The 21,818-nt window shown below is 40.7% G+C and overlaps 3 protein-coding genes across 3 annotated transcripts; 2 read left to right on the top strand and 1 right to left on the bottom strand.

The window, feature by feature from the left end:
- Window positions 1-285: 285 nt before the first annotated feature.
- Window positions 286-1,025, top strand: LOC115260341 (uncharacterized). Its single transcript, XM_029861270.2, has 2 exons — window positions 286-488; window positions 691-1,025. The coding sequence occupies exon 2, from the start codon at window positions 711-713 to the stop codon at window positions 1,023-1,025; it is 315 nt and encodes a 104-aa protein (XP_029717130.1). The 5' UTR covers window positions 286-488; window positions 691-710.
- A 64-nt stretch (window positions 1,026-1,089) lies between these two features.
- LOC109430214 (LMBR1 domain-containing protein 2 homolog) lies at window positions 1,090-19,840 on the top strand. The gene is made up of 2 exons (XM_062846344.1): window positions 1,090-1,260; window positions 17,259-19,840. Exons 1-2 carry the CDS (start codon window positions 1,090-1,092, stop codon window positions 19,194-19,196), a joined length of 2,109 nt encoding a protein of 702 aa, XP_062702328.1. The 3' UTR covers window positions 19,197-19,840.
- Window positions 1,272-5,984, bottom strand: LOC134285502 (uncharacterized protein K02A2.6-like). Its single transcript, XM_062846343.1, is given in 2 exon segments — window positions 1,272-2,639; window positions 2,641-5,984. Coding segments are annotated over 2 exon segments (3,561 nt in total). The 5' UTR covers window positions 5,751-5,984; the 3' UTR covers window positions 1,272-2,188.
- Window positions 19,841-21,818: the final 1,978 nt, after the last annotated feature.

Genomic DNA, 21,818 nt, shown 5'->3' with positions numbered 1-21,818 from the left:
GTGAAACATTTCCACATCGCTGTGTACAAACTGACACATCTACCGTCTATACAGGTCCACCCGTTGGTTTGGCCGCTTCTGAGCAGAACACTTTATAATTTGACCCCCACTAATTCATTAAAACTCGAATGAATAGATCACTCGTGTCGAAAATGTAAATGTGTAAATTCGGCACAGCGGCGGATCTGTTAGATAAATACTCTTTGAATGAGTGAATACTACATAATGTTGTACATTTTACTTAAAAGTGTACTCCAGCTGCGCGAGCGGGTGGTGGGCGGAGCAAGCGAAACGTCAACCTGGACGTGAAGGCTGCGTACGTAGGCTGTGACCAAAAATTTCCGTAGACAAAATTTTAATCTCTTGTGCAAAGATCATAAAAATACCTTTTGCATTGGTACCAAAGTTTGCAAAATTGTGTGAATTTAGTGAATCATTATGATTGTCTGCTGCGCCGACTAGCATGTTTCTAAGATCATCGATTTGAGGTACAGTATTCCTTGGAATTTATTGTCCACTGGTAAGAGCTGGAAAATTTACGTACTGATGTTATAAACAAAAAATCGATAATCGGTATTCGTAAGAATCGTAAACTGCATACTTTCGTAGAGGTTGCAAGAAAACTGATCAATAATCATTATTGATTATAATTATTTATTGAAATATGGCCTTTCTGTTTTCCTACTACAGCATCCGCGTAATGTGGCGCAATGTCATTACCATCGTCTGCAGCTGAAAGTGCAATAACACCCGGAGCCGAAAAGATATCGCAACAAAGCAAACGAACAGGTAGCTTCTACCACCACCAACAGCAGCAGCCTGCACAACAACCAATTACGCTAATTTTGCCCACTAGCGGAAAATTGTTCTACGAAAAGAAGCAGGACTTTGTCCTGTGCAAGCCACAGCTTCTACCGCTGAAGTCGTTCAGCCTGGAGAAGTTGGAAAAGATGCAAAAGGAAGCCCACCGGCAGCTACAGGAGACCCGAGCCCGTACTGCTGCCGCTGCTAGCGATCATTTCTAGAGATCCATTAGAAAGAAGTTTTACACTTGAAAGATTGAATACCAGATAGCACTATATCAACAGAATGGCCTACCTATTAGTGTTTTCAATATGTTTGGCCCTTCTCCTGGCGTCGATTTCTCTGTATCGTTACGGGTGCATCCAGCGGCAGCATCCGGTTGTGACCTTCTCGGTTCTGACGGCCTGGAGTTTTTCCTTTCTGATTGTGTTCACCATTCCTTTGGATGTGACTTCGGTAAGTGACTTTTTCATTATTATCGCCCATATGTTCTGGTCCCTTCTCTGTTATTCTGTTATAATCAACGCACCCCGGGCCGTGGCCAATCTGCGTTGTTTCGCTGGGCGATACGTCTACCAGTAGACTTGTATCTGCCCTATGCTAAACCGATTAGCATATCAAGTCCTTTCCACTGATGAGTAGGCTCGAATGTCCCGCCCCTACCTATAACCCATAGGGGGAAATAAGGAGTTTCCAGTTTCAAGTATTGTATTGATTATGACACCAACTCTTTCTATTCCTTGGGGAAAAAAATCACTAGCCTTGGATTATCAGACTACTATTAATAATGAACATAATTTTAAGATAGAACTTTACATACACAATTGTAAAAGCAGTGTTAGATACTTTAAAGTGAATTGATAAATGTGAATAAGATAAATTGTAAACTATTTCGCGGCGACACGAATGCTTCAATAGTGTCATAAATAAAGGCGCAAACAAACAAATAATTGATATTGAAGTATGCATATTGCATTATCTATTAGCGCAAAATAGTAGAAAGAGTTGGGTGCCTGATTATAAAATTGTTGTACTTATCTTGTGTGTTTCGGACAAGTCCCGTTTGTGTTGGCCATTAGGACACTTCTTGCTTCAAAACGGTCGTTTCTGGAATGGAAAGAGAATAATTGGCCGTACAACTCCGCAAATGGGCGGCCCGCACATAGGTATTAGGGTATTAGTATAATGTTGCAATGATTGAAAATAATAGAGTATAATTGTTAATCTATATGAATACTGCTACTAGTTCAGGTTTCTCACCCTCCACGATTCTCTAGATACTGTTATAGCGTGTTTGTTGTAAATTTGTTAATAAGTGAAGCCTCCAGTAATTCAAAATTTAATGTAGCGAAGATCTTGAGTGGATAGCATTCATTGATAATTGTTATAGCCGTAACCGATATACCGAGAGGAATGTCTGCAGGTGCTCCAGTGTGGGTGAGCCTTCCCCCTTGCTCAGCTTCTTGAGACCGCGCTTGAGGGAGTCAACGAATCGTTCCGCTTGACCGTTGGACTGCGGATGGTAGGGAGCAGTGCGGAGGTGGGTGATACCATTTTCACGACAATACTGCTGAAACTGCACGCTGGTGAATTGCGTGCCGTTGTCCGAGACCAGAGTGTTCGGGTTGCCGAAACGGGAAAACGTCTCACGAAGCAGATCCAGGGTTGCGGTTGTGGTGATGGAACGGGTGCGAAAAATTTCGGGCCACTTCGAGTAGGCATCCACGATGACGAAATAGTAATAACCGTCGATTGGGCCAGCGAAATCAATGTGGACGCGTTGCCACGGCTTGACTGCAAGAGGCCACGACTCCAAGCTTGCTTTTGTCGGAGACTGCTGCTTCAGCGCACGCTGTGCACTCTCGAACGAACTGCGTTACGTCGTCATCCACATTCGGTCAGTAGATGTAGCTTCGGGCCAGAGACTTCATCCGGTCCATTCCTGGGTGTCCACGATGCAATTGTCGAACAATCCGCCTTCGAAACTTGAGGGGAACGACGATTCGATCGCCGAACATGATGCAGTCGTCAACAACTTGAAGTCCATCTCGTCTTGCGAAGTACTTCTTAACATCTGGATCCGCGATTTGCTTCGGTTGGGCCGGCCAACCCTCCTTGAGGAAGTTCATCACTTGCTGGAGAACTGGGTCCTTTCGTGTTTCGGCCACAATCATCTGGTGCGTGACTGGGAGGTTGCTGATGGTGTCTTCGAGTATTGCTTTCGCTTCGGATTCGACGTATACGGCGGCTATCACGTAATCTTCATCCGGCCTTCGTTGCGATGACATCAGCCGCGAAAGGAAATCTGCATAGCCGAAGTTTGTCGTTGAAACGTGCTTGATGTCGAAATCATACAGCAGGAGTGTCAAGGCCCAACGCTGCAATCGGTTCGCGGTGTAAACAGGAATACCTTTCTTGGAACCGAAAACCTTGAGGAGCGGTTGGTGATCGGTCTGCAGGAGAAAGTGGCGTCCGTACAGCATCTTGTGGAAGCGAGTGACAGCGAAAATCAGGGCCAATGCTTCCTTTTCCACTTGTCCGTAGTTCATTTCTGCCGGGGTCAGTGAGCGAGAGGCATGAGCGATTGCCTTCACTTCACCGGTCGGAAACCGATGCATGATGACTGCGCCAAGGCCGTACTTCGATGCATCTGCTGCGACGATGATCTCCTTGGATGGGTCATAGTGGGTGAGCAGCAGATCGGAGAGTAGAATGGCCTTGAACTGCTCGAAGGATTGTTGGCATTCGTCGGTCCAATTCCAACGGGCATCCTTCTTGAGCATGTTGTCCAGGGGGGCCCGGAGTTTTTTCATCTGCTTCACGAATCGACCATAGTAGTTCACAGCACCGAGGTAGGAACGGAGCTGCTGAACGTCCTTCGGAGGTTGCATCTTGGAAATGGCATCGGTTTTGGAAGGGTCCGGGCGGATGCCATGTATACGGTTGAGAACGGCGTAGAGATTGCGGTCATGTTCCTCCTTGGTCCGACCAGCGATGAGGATGTCGTCCAGATACGGCTTGACTCCAGGGATGCCGGCCACCATGCTGTCGATGATGCGCTGGAAAGCGCCGGGTGCCGACTTGACTCCAGGGGGTAATCGGTTGTACTGGAATAGGCCACGGTGGGTGTTGAACGTGAGTAGCTTCCGCGATTCCTCGTCGACCTCGACCTGCAGGTAAGCGTCAGACAAGTCGAGGTGTGTGAAGTAACGTGCTCCAGCCAGTTCCGCAAAGAGGTCGTCAGGATGAGGCAGTGGGTGGCGGTCACATTCCTGCGCGTCGTTCAACCCCGTCGAATAATCACCACACACACGGACCGAAATGTTGTCCGCTTTGCGTACGACGACTATTGGAGCTGACCAGTCCGAGAATCGAACCGGAGAAATGATACCGTTGTTCTGGAGCCTTTCGAGTTCTTCATCTACCTTGGGGAGCGCAGCGTACGCCACGGGTCGCTTCGGGCAATAGGAAGGTCGTGCATCAGGCTTCAGATACAGCTTCACTTGCGCTTTAGTGCACCTACCCAGCGTGCTTCGGAAAACCTCCGGGAAGTTTTGCTTGAGTTGACTCACGTATTCATCGGGTTGTTGGTCGGGACGTTGGTGTACGACGTTGACCAAGCTGCTGATCGGCACAGACCACAGATCGAATAGATCCATAGTTTCGATTCCAAGAACGTTGAGTTCAGCGTTGTCCGAGATGAAGATGCGACCGGTTTTGGTCACATTCCTGATGGTGATCTCGGTTTGGAACTCGGCGAGAAGGTTGAGGTTGCCACCAGAAGCTGTTACTGCAGATTCCTCCGTCGGTTGAGTGGGTGGCTGTCCGATGCTGTTCCAAGTATCTTCGGAGATAATGGTGATGTCGGACGCCGAGTCGTGCTGGAGCTTGACTGTTTTACCGTTGAGCTCGACCGGGATAAACTTCCGCTTGCTTCCGACGTTCCGAACGGTATGGATGCTCCTCGTCTTCACGTTCTCTCTGGGTTTCGTCTGCTTGAATGGCTTCGAGGGCGTAGGCTTGTTGCTTGAACAGTACCCCTCCTTGTGTCCTTGCTGCTTGCATCTGGAACAGGTGTGCGAAGCGAATGGACACTCGCGTACGTAGTGCTGGTCACCACACTTCCAGCAGGGCGTTTTGAGGATTTTCGGATTTTTCACAGGATTCTTCGGCTTGCGGGAGACAATGTTGACGTTGCGTGCTTCCTTGTTCTCCACCATCAGTGTGTCCTGTTTGAGGTTGGCCACGCGATGGCATTCTTCCACGAGGTTCTCCAGGGTGACCTTGCTGGCCGCTTCTCCTTGTTCGTTGACTGCGGTTTCGTCGGCTTCCAGCTTCGAGATCAATCTTGTTCGGATGTCCGCATCCCGTGGCGATTGGAGTCCACAGACGAAACGGAGCGCCTTGAATTGATCCGGGGTGAGCTTGGAGAGTTGAAACGCTTCACAGTGTTTGTTCACCATGGCAGCATACGAGGTGAAGTCATCCGCGTCACTTTTTGCGTACTGCAGGCATTGGTAACGGGAATGAAAGACCGATTTCTGCCGACCGAACAGTTTCTTCAGCTTCGTGACGGTCTCGTCCAGGGTGAAGTCCCGGGGGTGGTTGGGAAGAATGGTATTCACGTACTTTTCGTGCAAAGGTGTGCTTAGCTTGCGTAGAAGCAACCTCACACGGGCGGCGTCGTCCAGGGATTGGCCGTCCTTCGTGATGACGTCCTCGTACCTCGCGTACCAGCCATCGAAGAAAACTCCGCCGTCCGGATCGTACTGGAAATCTTGAATGCCGCTTGCCAAAGACTCGATGATTTTCTCGCTGCCGGAGCCGGGGTGGCCACGGATTCCCAGATTTTCGATTTGCTGCTGCTGCGCTTCAATCTGGTGCTGCTGCCGCGCGATGAGATTGGTGAGCTGCAGGATGGCGTTCTTCAGATCCGCGTCGGGCATTTTCTTGATGTTTTCGGGGGTTTTTCTTGAGGGTCTTCGAGTTGCTTCAAATTTTTCTTTTCGTCGCCAGCTGTTATAGCCGTAACCAAGGCCGTAACCAAGGAAATAAAACAGGTCGCTTGGAGCTAGAGTTTATTACTTCTGTCTTGATTGGTGGTTGGCTAACTAATGACAATTATTTCTTTCTATTCTAGAATCAAGGCCTACTACTATTATTAATATCAGGCGAGGCCTGCTACAATAATGATAGTGATTATTTTAATATGGCTTAACAAAAATTACTATTCAAATATTTTAAATCGGATTCGTCAATAAAATTATTGTTCATAAAATAATTAACCATGCGAATAATAACATGATATAACTGCCCATATTCGCACAACAGTCCCATGTGAATAGGAACCCCAGCAAACATGGGACTGTTATGCGAATAGGGGCAGATAAGAGCTCTCGTGTTTCAATCAATGCTGTCATACTATCTACCAAATCTTACAAAGAGGATTGAGATAGTTATATAGATATTGGTTATATGAACTACTAGGGTGGGCGGGGCAAGATGGATCACGGGGCAGTGCCATTTTTGGGCGCATTACTCATGTTTTGTTTAGATTAACCTTTCAGGACGCGCGCTATCAAGCAACCGAAACTGCACCGCGCTCGCGCTGTATACGATGAGCAAGGTTTTTTGGTAGTATTGTTCTTTTTACAACAGCGCGCGTGCTGAAGGGCTAATAATTTTGTTAGATGACCAGCATGAATATACAAAAGTTTGGGGCATTGATTGAAAAATTATTCACTCTCATTGGAAATAAAAAAATAAAATGGTTTTAGCCATTTTTCTTATGCGATACATTCCATATAATCTCCATATAAACGGCCGCGGGGCAAGATGGGTCACCTTCAATTTTGAACGTATTTTTGGAGCATTCAAAAGTTATTTATTTTTATTACAAGACTATCTCATAAATGACTTCAATCAAGCGGAATGAACACTCAAAATTATGATAATTTTTTTAGTGAAAACATCGATTTTCAAGTCGCCTTAGGACCACTCAAATCGTAAAGTTTTTTATATTCCAAATAAATCTATAAAATATTTACTAGTAGCTCTTGTTTATTTAGTATGAATATGGAGCGTATATGAATGCGGAACAAATCTTATATTTTGACGTTTTTCGTTGAGAAAATGTGAATTACTTAAAAGGTGACCCATCTTGCCCCGCACTTTTTTCACGGTGCAAAATCGATAGCTTTTTAAAACTGCTCGTTTAACATAATATTTTGTATTTAATGAACTTTTTATCGACTTTTAGCATAGCTAACTAGTGTATTAAAGAGTAGCGGACGAATACAACCCAATACGATTTGTATTTACAAAGTTATGGTGATCCATCCTTATGCGACCCATCTTGCCCTGCCTCACCCTACTATTTACTGTACATCTTCAAATGGATAGTGTAACTACAGAAAACTACGGAAGAGTTAGCGGTATTTGTATTATTGAAGTGATATACCCAATGGGTGCCCCAGAAATAAAAATCCATTAATTTGATTCAACTAGGAGTTCGTTCATAAATAACATATACTTTATGAGGAGAGGCAAAGTTGTAACTTCATGCAAATTTGGTTTTGCATGAACAAAATTGTATGAGGGTTCGGTCTATTTGTTTATGAACGGACTCTAATATATGGATTTGCAGCATAGCTGAGCCTTTCCGTCATAAGACTGACGAAAACCAATAGTTTGTAATGAAATTGTCCACGTGGATCTGTAGTACTGAATCAATTGCTCGACATGACCCTATGTCTCACATACGATTATGCTAATGACTCATTAAAAGATCCAAAATTCTTTCACGAGTAATCTTTCCAGAAGTTCATCCAGAATGTTTTTTTTTCTGGGCATTCTGTTATTGCCTATTAGTTTCCCAAACAAAGTTATCAAGAATTTTTCAGAAGGATTTGTGGAATATGTATTACAGGTATGTTCCGTTTTTATCAACACGGTCCGCGATTTTCAGTTGACAAAAACGGAATAGTGATAAAAACGGAATAATTTTCTTTGACAAAATATTTTTCAGCATTTAATATGAATAGGAAGTTTTACTGTAGAACTCATTCCAAAAGTAAAAATATGCAGTGTACTGTTGTATTACGGGGTCGAATCACGGGCTATTTTTCGGGTAAGAAATCACTTCCAACACGACGCGAATTTATACTAACGAAAACTTCAATTTATTGAGCACTTTGCAAAAAAACGATATATTTTACTCTATTGGTACACTGTATGGTGTTTATTGCACGAGCTGGTCTCGACTAATAGTAGTACAAAGGTAAATGCAAAAAGGATATGACGAAGTCGATGAAACGCAAAACAGGCCAGACAATGGCATATGCAAATGCGTTTTATCTGTTTTATCATCATTTTGGAGATGGATTCTAATTCATAGTTCTTTAGTTCAAATGTGGAGTTACTTACAACTAGAGGTGCGCCTATACTGAACTATTACAGTGTACTATGAAATTTAATTGTTGTTTAATGTTTTTGGCACATTTTCGTTATACAGTTCAAATTACATTTTTTTTTTAACCATGACGCCGACAAAAGGTTTTCATTACATTTGTGACCACATTATTGTAAATTTAATTTCGTTGAACGCAAGATTGACACATATTATAGTTCCAGTACCCATATCGACGTTTTAAAATATGACATACTTCCAGGAATGATAATTCTCCAGGAACGTAATTTCGATATCCTTACAAAAAGGATACGTTTACCTCCTTTCGGAAGGCATTGCTCCATCTTCACAGATTCCTATAAATGCTTCACCTAGGATACTTTTAGGAACGCAGCAGGAATTTTTCTAAGCAATTTAACTTCTCCAGAATATTGGATTCCCCAAGAAGTTCCTCCAGAGTTATTCTAGGTTACCTTGTACCATGCTGCTTGTTTATCTTTTGGAATTCGATAAGAACTTTTAGAAAAAAGAGGTTCTGTCCCTTATGATTTCTTCAGAAATTTCTCCAAGGATCAACCTAGATGTCTCTTTTTAAATTTCTCCTGGAGTTTCTTTGGGGATCTCTTCAAATATTTTACCAGGACTTGGAATTTATTAACCCTCCTTATGCATTATGTTGGGAACAGCTCACTGACGTAGTGTGCGGTTGGGCTCTAGAATGACACTAATGCACAAGGTGGGCTAAGAAAATCATTCTGGGTTGAAATTCATCCAAGAGTTGCTCTGGAGACTCCCAGGATTTTACTTTTGAAATACAGGTCGGCCTAGATTATCTGGAGTTGGGTTTTGGCGCTTCTCAAAAATATATCTCGCAAACGGTATGCTGAAAGAAGCTGAAATATCGACTGATTACTTATCGATGTAGGCTTGACAAAATGTCCATATTTTAGCTTTTTAGAGCCTTCCGTTCCCCAGTTATGTGTTTGAAAAGCATTCAATCCTGACTCCGGATAATCGAGTCCGACCTGTATAGGAGTTTCTCAATTTCTTCACAATTTCCTACGGGAATTCTTTCAAGATTACTTTCCGAAATCCCTCCAGAAATTTTTTCTGGTATTTCTCCAGGGGTTCTTTCTAAGGTTCCTCCAGAATTTCTTTCTGGGATTCCTTCAACAGATTTTATAGAATTTCAACAGAAGTTCTTTCTTGATATTCTTTAAAGAGCTTCTTAAGATGTTTTTCCCTGGAATGTCCTCCATCCAAACATTTCTTTAAAGGATTCCTACAGGACTTTGTTTTGTTATTTATGCGCAAAAGAAACAGCTACACTTACTGAAACTTTTATTAGGTATACTTCCAAGAGATTTTCCAAGTGGATTCCTTCTTTCATTTTTGTTATTTTTTCATGACTACTAGATGAATCAGTCTTGGGCTGAAAATCTCGTTAATGAAGATAATGAAGATAATATAATATAAGATAATATAAGATGAAGAAGAAAGGAGAAGAAGGATCTTCAGAAGGAAGTTCTTGGAGGAATACCCAGATGGACATCCGAGAGCAATCCCCGGAAGGGACACCAATTGAGGTGCCCTGACACAATAAGCTAATGAAATAAAAAAAGTTCGATTATTCTAGGTGATTTTTTTTCCTTTTGCCGGATAATCGAGTCCGTCCTTTGATGGTTTTATAGGCACATCCCATCTATTATTGATCTATAATGATTAGCTACTTATATTACACTTGGAAAATGATTGAACCATTTTACAAAACGACAAAATTGTTGATGATGATATTGATATTCACCTGTTACCTCCTGTCAGATTTTCATTAATAAAATTGGCTCGGTTTTATTTTTCTATTGGACTATTGGTTTAGTTTTTCTCATAAGAAGAAAAATTATGCGTGAGAAAAGCGTGAATTTAACATTATTTACAGCTGAATTTAAAATGTGTTGGATGCTACTGTGGCATATACGTCTTCTTTGTTGCTTCAAATTCATTAATTGATGCATTGCCCCGAGTTGATGTTAAACTATAAATAACTCGTGTTCGAGAAAACAAATTTGACAAAAATTTTAGTGTTGACAAAAACGGAATGAAATGTTGACGAAATCGGATAGTGACAAAAACGGATAGTGATAAAAACGAATAGTGACAAAAACGGAACATACCTGTACTAAGAAATCCACTAATAAGAAGTTCGTAAATCCTATAATCATACTGAGAACTTCGACCCCCTCAGGATTATCTCTTTTATTTTTATTTGCTTAAACAACTGCATAATTCTTTACAAATTGGTCATCTATGATTTTAAGGAATGTTTAATGAAGATGTCGTAATTTCAATACCCATAATTGGATACGAGACAAACAACACATAACTTATTTTCAAGTTCATATGAACACTATGTTGAATCCAAGGATTTGAAAATATTCAATATTGATTCTCTTAAATTTTTCTTAGTTACGTTTAATTTTCACTGTAAATCATTCTATTTTAGAATCGGGAAAATTTTCAAAAACTTATCGGGAAAACCGGAAAAAACTCGGGAATTTTATTTTTGCAACTTCTCATCGTAATAGGCCATTTTACCTCACGCAAATCTGACAGGAAAAGGCCTACTTTCCCACACCAAATTAACAGTGCTGTAATGGTTCATTACAGCACTGATTTGCGTTGCGTAATGAACCATTACAGCACTGTTTTCAGTTTTGATCAACTTATTGATGCTTTCTGGACACAGGTTAGAAAAATTGTGACAACTGCACAGTATAACCTGCTATGATCAGACTTCCTTAATCATGACTATGAACATCAGTGTGCAGCCTGATGAAAAAGTTTTGTTAAAAACTACCCTCAAGTGATAATTTATGAAGTTGCAATAAACGTTGTACGCAACTCGGTTCAGAACTCGATTTTTACAGCACTCATCGTAATTATCCAACTCGGCAAGCCTCGTTGGATAAATGTACGGCTCGTGCTGTAAAAATCATCATTCTGCACCTTGTTGCGTAAACTACTATTTCCGCTCTGACTGGCCACCCTGTAACGGATTGATCTTCGAAGGCATCATTATTTTACATACTACTGTCGCATAGTGGTCAGGATTTGAAAATACCTGGCAAAAATTACCAAATCATAGTAGTCTGCTAGTGTTAGCCTAAATGAATGTATTGGAACATGATTAAGGGCTCAATTTCATTTTATTGACATTTTCAATATTTGTCGATTTCTTCGAACAAAATCCAAACAAAATTGATGTTTCTCATACAATTTGACTATATACAAATTATCATGGCGTTATTGTTTTGGCAGCTCTTTGGAGTTGCATTTTTTCTTAACCGATTCTGCAACATTTGAACGGAATATCCCCGCGGGGAGTAGCGGGGCGCGATTTGTAAGACACTTTGAAGTTGAAGTGTAAGAATTTCTCGTATTAATGACATGCAATGACAATTTTGAAACCAAAAGTCTTATTTTGATCTCTTGCTCCATTGCAGATGTCTGATATACATAAGAACTTAGAAATAAACTTTTGAAAGCAATTAAATTACTTATATTAACATACTTTGTAGTGGTTGGTCTTGTTTGTGTTCTTTATCAAAAATTCATTACTTTTTCCATCACCAGCTATTCAATGCTGTAACAAAATTTAATCAATATTTCTATTTTTTTAGCGCCAGTCAGCGCTCCTGTTATTATGAATTTAATGCTCAATATATTGTATCCCATTAAATATAAGCATTTCCGAAAAGAGTGCTTGCAAATTGGCTAAACTGTTCGACATCGATGAAACAAAAATATTGTAGGCAAGGATGTTTTCGATCATCTGGCAATCATTTGACTCATTTGTCTATAACTCAGTTGCCTAATATTAAAATGTGATGTTCGGCAAGCTTGTAGATTATTGTTTTTCCTACAATTATCACCAAGGACGCCATATTCTAACACTTATATTTTCGGATTTTTCGATCGTTTAGTGTGAGTAGGTGGTACTAGCACTCTCACGCCGTATATATGAGAGTTAGGATATGGCGACCTTGGTGATAATTGTAGGGAAAATAGGAAGTTTGCCGAACACCTCTTTTCAATATTATGCTTCTGAGGTGAGCTGTGGATAAATGAGTCAAATGATTGCCAAGTGATCGAAAACATCTTTGGGTAAACCACTAGGTTTTTGATTGATTATCAATAGTTACACTATTGAAACAAGTAGTTAATAGTTGGATTAATCTTATGCATCTTATTGTATCATATTCATCCAACTCCGTTTGTCCCGAATTCGTCGAAAACCGATGGTGCTCTAGAGCAACCATGGGAAGCTTACAGGGTGTCTAGTACCTGCAAAAACTTGGAAAACCGGGAATCCTCAAAGAGTTTTATTTAAAAGGTAAACCTGGCACTCAGGGAAATTTTACTCCGATAAAAAAAAAACATTTGGTCGTATGAATAAAAACCTGGTAGTAAAAATCCATATAGAAATTTTGCTACAAGGATTTTTTTTCCAGAAATTCCTTTAAGCTTTCTTTCTGCAACTTCTTTTGAAATACCTCCTGGAATGTCTCACAGAATTATAAAATTCCTTTCGTATTTTTCACGCCATTTTTCTTGGCATTCCTTTTGAAATTTTTCCCGGAAAGGTATACTTTCGGATTCCTTCCAGGATTCCTGAATTCCAACCGATTTCTCCTGGAGTTTTTCACGGGGATGCTATTTCTTGCCGGTGTTGCTCCCGAAGTTCCTACAGTGTTTTGCTCAAAGAAATCTTCGTAGGGTTTCTTCCAGAATTTATCCCGAATTCGGTATAAGAATTTCTGTCAGGATAAATCGTAGCATTTCTTTCAGGATTTCCCATGGAGATATTACGCGATTCCTTTCGGTGTTCCTCTTGGGACTTCCCCAGAAGATCTTCTCAGAATTTCTTTCAGAGTTGCTAAAGTAGTTATTTATGGGATTTCTACTAAAGTTCCTCCAAGGGTTTCTGAAGGAGTTTTCACTTCTTTTCTGCAAGAGTTCCTCAATAGATTTCTTTCATTTTTTCCTGTGATATATTCAAACAATTTCTTTGGGCTTTCTTCGAGATGTCCTTACTGGTCTCCTACAGGAATTTCAGCTGGGATATTTCTTAACAATTCTCGCGGATTTTATTTTGATGTTTTACCTGAGATTTCTCTCGGGGTATCTCCTGGAACTTCTCTCAGAAGATTCCTTCCTTTGTTGGTCATGAGATGTATCTCAGAGTTTTTCTGAATTTACCCTGGACTTTCTCCTACGATTTTTTTTTTCTCAGAGTGCCTTCTGGGATTTCCGCAGAAGTTATTGCTGATATTTCTCATTGAATTCTTGTCTTGAATTCTTTCAGAGCCAGGAGGCTGTTCCTTGTGGTTGTACCGGATTTCTTGCAGTGATCCACCTGTTTTTTTTTTACAGATATTCTCTGCATTATTCCCAAAACTCTTCCCGGAATCTTTACCAGAAATTGTCCCGAGATTCTGGATACTCCTTCAGTTATTTCTTCCAAAGTTATTGCGGGAATTCTTCTACGGATTTTCCTCAGAATGTCTCCTGAGATAACTTACGAAACACCTTAGGGCCTGTCCATAAACTACGTAGACTCTTAGGGGGGACGGGGGGTCTGGCCAAAATCTATAGACTGTTTCAGAAATTATAAATACACTTTGTTTAGTAAATTAAATGAACTGTTATAATGATTTTTACCCACTTCTTTCAGAGGATAGCATATTGTACTCCATATTTTTATATTTCCTTTCAATTGTCTTGATATTTTAAAGAACAGTTGAGTTCTCTAACAAATAACATAATTTTACAAATTTGCATTTGCACAAAGGTGTTTTTTAATGATTTCAACATTATTTATCACTAAATACCAAAAATTATCTAAATTTTTATCACATTCGCTTTCTCAACAAGTTGTCTAAGAAATGCCTTGATCAAAATCGAAAAAAATCGATAAAGGCATTTCCACAACATTTTTTCGGAGATCAAGTTTCTCATTTTTTAAGGTTTTCTACGGAACATAAGAACTACCACACAGTTTCTTAGCTTTCCTGAACGCATTTAATCTAAACAAACTTATTTTTTCAGCTCATTCGATCCTTCAGATGACAAAGCTTGTCATACCATAAAAACGAATGCAGTAAGCAGTAATTAAGACATTAGTTTGCTTAACGTTTGTTGCTACTGGTGTTTTTGAGAAATTTGAAACAAAAATTTTTGTTTTGAGAACGCCCGTAATGGTGGTTTTTGATCAAATATTCCAGTAAAAATTACTCTTACCAATCGAGAAATATTTTTTATTATCGATACAGCAATTTCTATTGTGTTTGGAAATTAAATATTTTATCTGTGAGATTTTTTTCTTTTCTACTATGCTACATTTTTTGACCACTTTGTGCAATTTCAAATTTTGATCATCTTGTTTACAGAGCCCTATTTTTCAACATTTACCAGAAACATCAACAAAATTGGTATTATTTGCTTCGTTAGCATGTTTACTATTAGAGCTAGAAGAAACTTTTTTGGATAATGTGCTCAAATTGAAATGGCAGGTTATCGTTAGTGTATTTATAATTTCTGAAACAGTCTATACGCTCCATACAAATTTCAATAATTTTGCATGAACAAAAGTCTACGGAGGAAGGGGGATTGAGATTGCCCAACATGAGTCTACGTAGTTCATGGACAGCGCCTTATAAGAAATTCCTGAAGAAATATTCAAGGAAATTCAAATAAAATCTTGCGAGGAACTCTGCAAAGTCTTATTGAAGAAATCCCGACAGGAGCTTCAAGAAAAACCTGAGAAAAAATTAGACGTCTCGAATAAAGTTCTACCTAATAGTAATCCCGAGAAGAAAAATTAAGGACATCCTAGAAGGAATTTTGAAAACGTCATGAAATCCTGAAAGCGAAGGAAAACAAGAGAAATATCGGAAAACTATCGGTAAAAATCCCGACATAAACTATTGGATAGCTATCCTGAATAACCACTAAAAAACACGGACACTGTCTTCAGCCAGCGGCTGTACCGACTGAACGAAACTTAACACGGAGTGGCTACGGATAACCAGGAATCGAACCCTCACCCATCCGGACTCTAATCGCATGGCTACGAGGCTCGACCAATGACATTCTTGAAGAAACTTTGAATAGTTTTGGATGGATCTTCAGAAGGAATCCCGCGAGAATCTCTGGAAGTATATCGGAAAACCCTTTATAATTTTTAGAAAATTTGGGTAATTTTTTGAGTTAAAAACTTTCAAAATTTCATCTGGGAATACCTGGAAAACTCAGGGAATTTCATTTAGAGGTATGAGTAGACACCCTGATTAAGAACTGGTGTACTATACCTGCCATTGATAAACAGAAGTCCTAAGTTACAGTTACAAGTTAAGCTAACTATATTTATCTGCCTGGGAAATGTGATTGAGATCCATATATCAGATGACTCTAAGCAGAATTTGCCAAATATTCCGGACCACCATTGGATGTGTGCACTGCAAGAGCAGAGTAGATTTTGGGATGTTTCAAATTGCGCGTTACAGAAAAGGAAGTTTGAGTTTTAAAGTAGGTAGCTATACCGTTATACCTATCTTTTTTATTGAATGTATCTGCAGGGGCAGGTTTCAGTTATACCGGTCTAATAAATATTAATATCCCATTTAGTAAGACCTATCAGCTTTTAAGTTTGCTAAAGTTTTACTGTACGAACCTTTCTGATTGATTTGCGTTTGAAACGGAAATCCAATTTATTGAAATTTGATTGAATAGCCAATTGTTCAGCTCCGTATTTTAGGAACAATTCGATATGCCAAAAAATGGTTCTGAACCAATGAATTGGTTGTTCATTTCAGGGTGGCCACAGACTCGGTAAATGCGAGAAAAGTCGGGGATTGAAATTCATCGGGAAAAAGTCGGGAATTTTGTTTATGATCGGATTTTTTTTTAATGAATTAACTACATCGGCTGTTTTCCTACTATCCGCATCGACCAATGTAACGCTAGCTTCTATGCGCGAAAAATCGCTAAAAGTAAAACGCAAAAATATTGTATGGCGAATACCATCTAAAGGCAAATTCTTCAAAGTGAAACGCATTATTCGAAAAAATATTTGGTAGTGATTGTGCACAATGGTGACCACTATTAAGCCTACCAAATATTTTTTCGGGATAAGCTTTCTATTTCAAGTAATTCAAGTTTAGATGCATTTTGCCATACAAAATTAAATTAATTTACTCCTGCTGATCAACTGTGGCTGCGCGCAAAGCGGGTAGTCCATTGATGTGTAATGCTCTGAGAATGCAAACCCAAACCTAGATTTAACACTTTACTCGTTCCCAATCTAGATTCTTACACAATTTCACAACTATACTACACTTCTATCCTCTCCTCCAAAGACTCACGAAGAAAATTACAAAATCCAAACGTTTGATGATGACCATTGGTATCTGAATCAATGATGAGTTTTTTTTATCTGAGTTAATGAGATTTTTAGCCCTAGGCTATTTTATCTCAGAGTCAGAACTCACACGCTTTTACTTCCCTTCCTATGTTCTTCCTTGTGAGTTTGCCGGGAGTGAGATTCAATCACAGGTCCTCCGCGTGATAGTTACTTGTTTTAACCATCACACCAGATCCGCTCCATAGTGAGTTCGATAGATTATCCGGATGATAGCTTAATGTTGTCCGGATGTTCAGCTCAAGTCAACGATTAGATCTTAAATTTAGACACATATTATAAATCACAATTTTGAAAAATTACAATTCGAAGTGGCTTAAAAAACTAAACCTTTAAAACGTGAGGAATGTCGCAAAAAATGAAAGATTTCTTGGTAGAAACTTTGTGAATGATTTTAGCAGAAATGCAAAGAAATACTTTCCAATGTTTTTCCACAATAATTTCATCAGAAATGTCTATGAATTCCATAGGAAATTGTACACTAAGTTTTACCAGAAATAAATTCATTGATTTTCCGCAGAATACACAACGCAATTTGCCAGAAATCTTTAACGTTTCTGCTCTTTACAGACTGTTTACCGTAACTGCATCCTGGAGCATAACGAGACGTCGAAAACAGCACCGACCGGCAGCAACAGCTCCTGCCAGCGTCCCTGGGGAATGGTAGAGGAAGCGGTCTTTCCGAATCTCTGGCGAATAATCTACTGGTCTTCGCAGTTTCTCACCTGGTTGATAATGCCGTTGATGCAGTCCTACCTGAAGGCGGGCGATTTCACCATCAAGGGCAAGCTCAAGTCTGCCCTGGTGGATAATGCCATTTACTATGGGTCATATCTGTTCATCTGCGGAATCTTGCTGATTTATCTGGCGCTGCAGCCAGGAATCTCGTTGGATTGGCAAAAGCTGAAAGCCATCGCATCGTCCGCTTCCAATACATGGGGTTTGTTCCTTCTGGTGCTCCTGCTAGGCTATGCTCTGGTCGAGGTCCCTCGAGGCCTGTGGAATAATTCGAAACCAGGATTTACTTTGCAATACGCGTACTTCAAGTTATCGAAGTTGAGTTCCGAGAAAGCGGAAGCCGAAGAACACGTGGATGATGTTCTGGAAAGTTTACAATCGGCTAGCCGAGCGGTACCATCGAGACATGAACTCCGACCGGCACTGGAAACCATCATTCGCAAAGTGCCGACCGAATTGATGGAACGTGCTCGACGTATCAGCCGAGACGACGGATCGCCTGTGGCTGTTCCATCGGAAAAGGCTTTAGTACGGCTGCATCGTCAGGTAATCAAATCTCTACAAACACTCCAGCGAACGGAAGCCTTATGGAATGTGCAGGTGAATAAAGTGCTTCATCTAGAAGATGTGGCCAAGAATGCTGTTTCGTTGGATCATCGCTTCAAAACAGAGTTCCCTAAACATCGAGCCGGATTCGCGCGAGCTGTGTATAGTCCTACGTTGGAGTGGTACTGGGAATGCGTCGTGAAGGCTCCTTTCCTAAAAGCGCTTGCGGTGATTACGGCTTTCCTGTCCTTTGTCGTAGTGTGGAGCGAATTAACGTTTTTCAACCGTGAGCCCGTCCTTTCAATATTTGCTAATATCTTGGAGATTGCAAAACGGAATTACGATTTCGTTACCATTGAGATTTTCTCCATGATGACCTTGTGCTATCTCTGCTATTGCGCCTATTCAACGGTTTTCCGGATCAAGTTTTTGAATCTGTACTACTTAGCAGCACATCACCAAACAAACGAATACAGTTTGATTTTCAGCGGAATGCTACTTTGTCGACTGACGCCTCCGATGTGTTTGAACTTCCTCGGTATGATCCACATGGATTCGCATATTATCAAGCAACGGATCTTGGAAACGCACTACACCCAGATAATGGGCCACATGGACGTGCTGGGAATCATATCCGATGGATTCAATATCTACTTTCCGATGGTGATGTTGGCCTTCTGTCTGGCCACGTGGTTTTCGCTAGGAAGCCGAGCACTGAATGCCCTTGGGTTCCAACAGTTCATGCTGAACGAGACCATTGCTACCGAATTGGTACAGGAGGGTAAGGATCTGATTGTTCGCGAGAAGCGAAAACGCCAAAGGGCAGAGGATGCGATAGCACGTCGTCGGGATAACATTTTGAGCAATCTCGGAAGGGATTCCGCCGGGGGCAGCAGCGGAAACGCAAATGGCAGTGGAAACGGAGGCAGCATTCTGTCGAAGTATAAATCAAGAAACCTGGACTCGGTTACCAGCCCTGTTGGACCGAACGACGATCTGGTGCGACATGGAGACCACCTGGATTACAGTACTAATGGGAATAGGGGAGGAGACTTCCCGCGTTCCCTGTCGGACGAGATCAATGAGCGCTTCGGGGTGAGTACGAACGTTACGGTTGGCTTCAAGGGCTACAATGACTTCGGAGAAGACGACGATGGTCGGGGAGGTGGCAGAGGGGGTAACAGCAGCGGAGGAGCTCCCCGTGGATTCTTCGATGATGTCTAGGCAAGGAAAGTATTACAGAAGTGAGTGCATTTTACGTAGATTTACGTTTGCAGTGATACTATGTTTAATTCGTTAGTAGTTATAACGTTTCGTTCTTGATGTATAAATAATATATGAATATTAAACTGCGAAAAGTTTAATTTCCTGGCAAAGTTTAGGAAAACCCCTAATAATGGATGCTGGAATTATGATCAGATTAAAGAAACCCTAGCGGTGATAATATTGAAGGAGTGGATTGTGAATATATATACAAACACTAGATATTATGAACTAGAAAAACTGAAACAGGCAAGCACATTGTGAAGGCTTTCATTCTCATAGACTCACCCTTGTAACTATTGTAGGAATTAAAACAGTCGCCACTAAAATATAGATAATACTAAAGAAACTACTGAAGATACTACTGCAAAATAATAATTGGCATAATATTTGAATCAACAGTCCTGCATGTACTACTCCAAAATTAAGCACACGAACACCGCATAACCTTTTTACACATTATAAGACCGCTGTGAAACTAGCAAAAAAACCTTTGGACCTTCTTAGGTTGGTAGCTGAACGTGTAGTCCTTATTATTTCAAATATGGAAGTACTTTACCTTACTAGTGAATGGCAAATGCAATAAAGTGCTAATACAAACAAAATATGTTAGAAACTGTTTGTGATCCGAAATTTCTTTGTGATCGATCATACTGCGGGCCTCGTCAGTGCGAAAATTTACGGCCTCGTACATCTGAATCGGGTTTTCAGGTAATGCTGTCCTTGTCCCTGCCTTCAATCGAAAACTGCTAAAAAATCGTTCCATCAACTTATTCATCCACATTCAATTGTCACGGAACATCATCAAATCATCCACATAGGGAAGCGAAATCATCTCATCAGGGCTTCCATTTTGGGCACTTTTCGCTGCATCTCAGTCAACTTTGATTTCTCACAAGGTTCCTTCCGTATATTTTTCGCGTATTTTTTACTGGTATTCCTCTTAAATTCCTCCTGGAGATTTAGCAAATTTTAAACAATTCTTTCCGGAATTATTCCTTGAAAATCTTCCGAGATTCCTGAATTCTGACCGATTTCAGGATTTTTTTAAGATAATCCTACAGAATTTCTTCCGTAGGGTTTTCCATTATTGCTCCCAGAATCGCTCTCGTGGGTTTTTTACCGCAGTTTTTCCTGCGTTTTCGTGTAATTTCTTCCAGGATCTACCCCGAGATCTCCACAAGAGTTTCTCTCAGAAAATCTGTCAGATGTTGTCGCGTGATTTCTTCTAGTTTCTTTCGGGATATAGACAAATTTCCTCTTGTAAAACTTTTTACAATTCCTTCCGGTGTTCCTCTTGGGACTTCCCCAGAAGATCTTCCCGCGATTTCTGCCAGAGTTTCTACAGGAGTTATTCCTGGGATTTGTTCTTGAGCTCCTCCAAAGATTCATACCACCATACCAAGACTGGCAAAAGCGAAGCGAATCGGAAACCTCTCTGGAAGAAATTCTGCAAGAATCTCGCAAAATTCACAAGAGAAACTGTTGGAAAGCAATCGCGAAAAATCACTATGGAAAAGAATTTTGGAAAAATGTTAGTAGAATCTCCGGGAGGAATCCAGCGAGAAGCTCTGAAACTATAGTCTAAAATTGGCAAATTTTGCGTTACTTAATATTTGAATGAACCCCAATGAGATATCTGGGGATTAGCAGGCATCTTCAGTGTGTGAGAGTTGGTGATCTTCTATTTTATGCGACAATGGCGCCTGCCACGTCAGGTTGCAGGTCAATGTGCGGACGGGGAAGGAAGTGATGTAGTGATGTACCGAATAGTACTAATTCGAATTGTATTATTCGGCGAAACGAATATTCGGCCGAATAGTAGGTCAGATATTCGGCCGATTTTCTTGTTAAAAATCTCGTGTGAAGTTATTGTAAAAGGTCAGCATCTCCAGAAAAGTTTAAACATCACAGAAAAAGTAACTTTTTCCAAATAAAATGCTCCGAAAATACACTTCACAATTTACTAAATTCTTGATTTAGTGTGTTGTTGCTATGTTTAGTCATTATTCGGCCTATTCGGTATGTTCGGCCGAATAATACATTTAATATTCGGCTTGACCAATAGGGTAAAAGCACTAGACTTCGCCACTGCTCTAGTCTTCGCCCCCTCCATACAAATCCCATTTTTTATGTATGAAGTGGCGAAGATTAGAACATAATTTTGGGGGAGCGAAGTCTATAGACTGTAGTGTTTTTACCCTATTCGGCAAAATCGAAAATAAGCTGATATTCGGCCCGAATATTCGGCCGGCCGAATATTCGGTACATCACTAATGATGATTGCAATCATTTGTATCCACATCGGACCGAACCTCTGCGTCTGCACAAATCCATACATACTTTTATTTGTTCAACATCACAAACTCGGTTTGTGGCTGCCGCTCTTCAACCTCGATCACGCCCAACGCTCGCCAGATCACGCTCCACCTGGTCCGCCCATCGTGCTCTTTGCGCTCCACGCCTTCTTGTACCAACCGGATGGTTAGCAAACACCAACTTTGAAGAGTTGTTGTCCGGCATTCTTCCAACATGCCCTGCCCACCGTTTCCGTCATGCTTTAGCCACTTTCAGGATGTTGGG

This window comes from Aedes albopictus, chromosome 1, assembly GCF_035046485.1.
Source record: "Aedes albopictus strain Foshan chromosome 1, AalbF5, whole genome shotgun sequence".
Lineage (NCBI taxonomy): Eukaryota > Metazoa > Arthropoda > Insecta > Diptera > Culicidae > Aedes > Aedes albopictus.
This window is presented reverse-complemented; position numbering and strand designations above follow the sequence as displayed.

Bases quoted from the DNA above. Each gene is read 5' to 3' on its own strand.
- LOC109430214 (XM_062846344.1), top strand. From the start codon at position 1,090: ATGGCCTACCTATTAGTGTTTTCAATATGTTTGGCCCTTCTCCTGGCG. The intron at 1,261-17,258 runs GTAAGTGACTTT...TGCTCTTTACAG, and splicing joins TTCCTTTGGATGTGACTTCG to ACTGTTTACCGTAACTGCAT.
- LOC115260341 (XM_029861270.2), top strand. From the start codon at position 711: ATGTCATTACCATCGTCTGCAGCTGAAAGTGCAATAACACCCGGAGCC.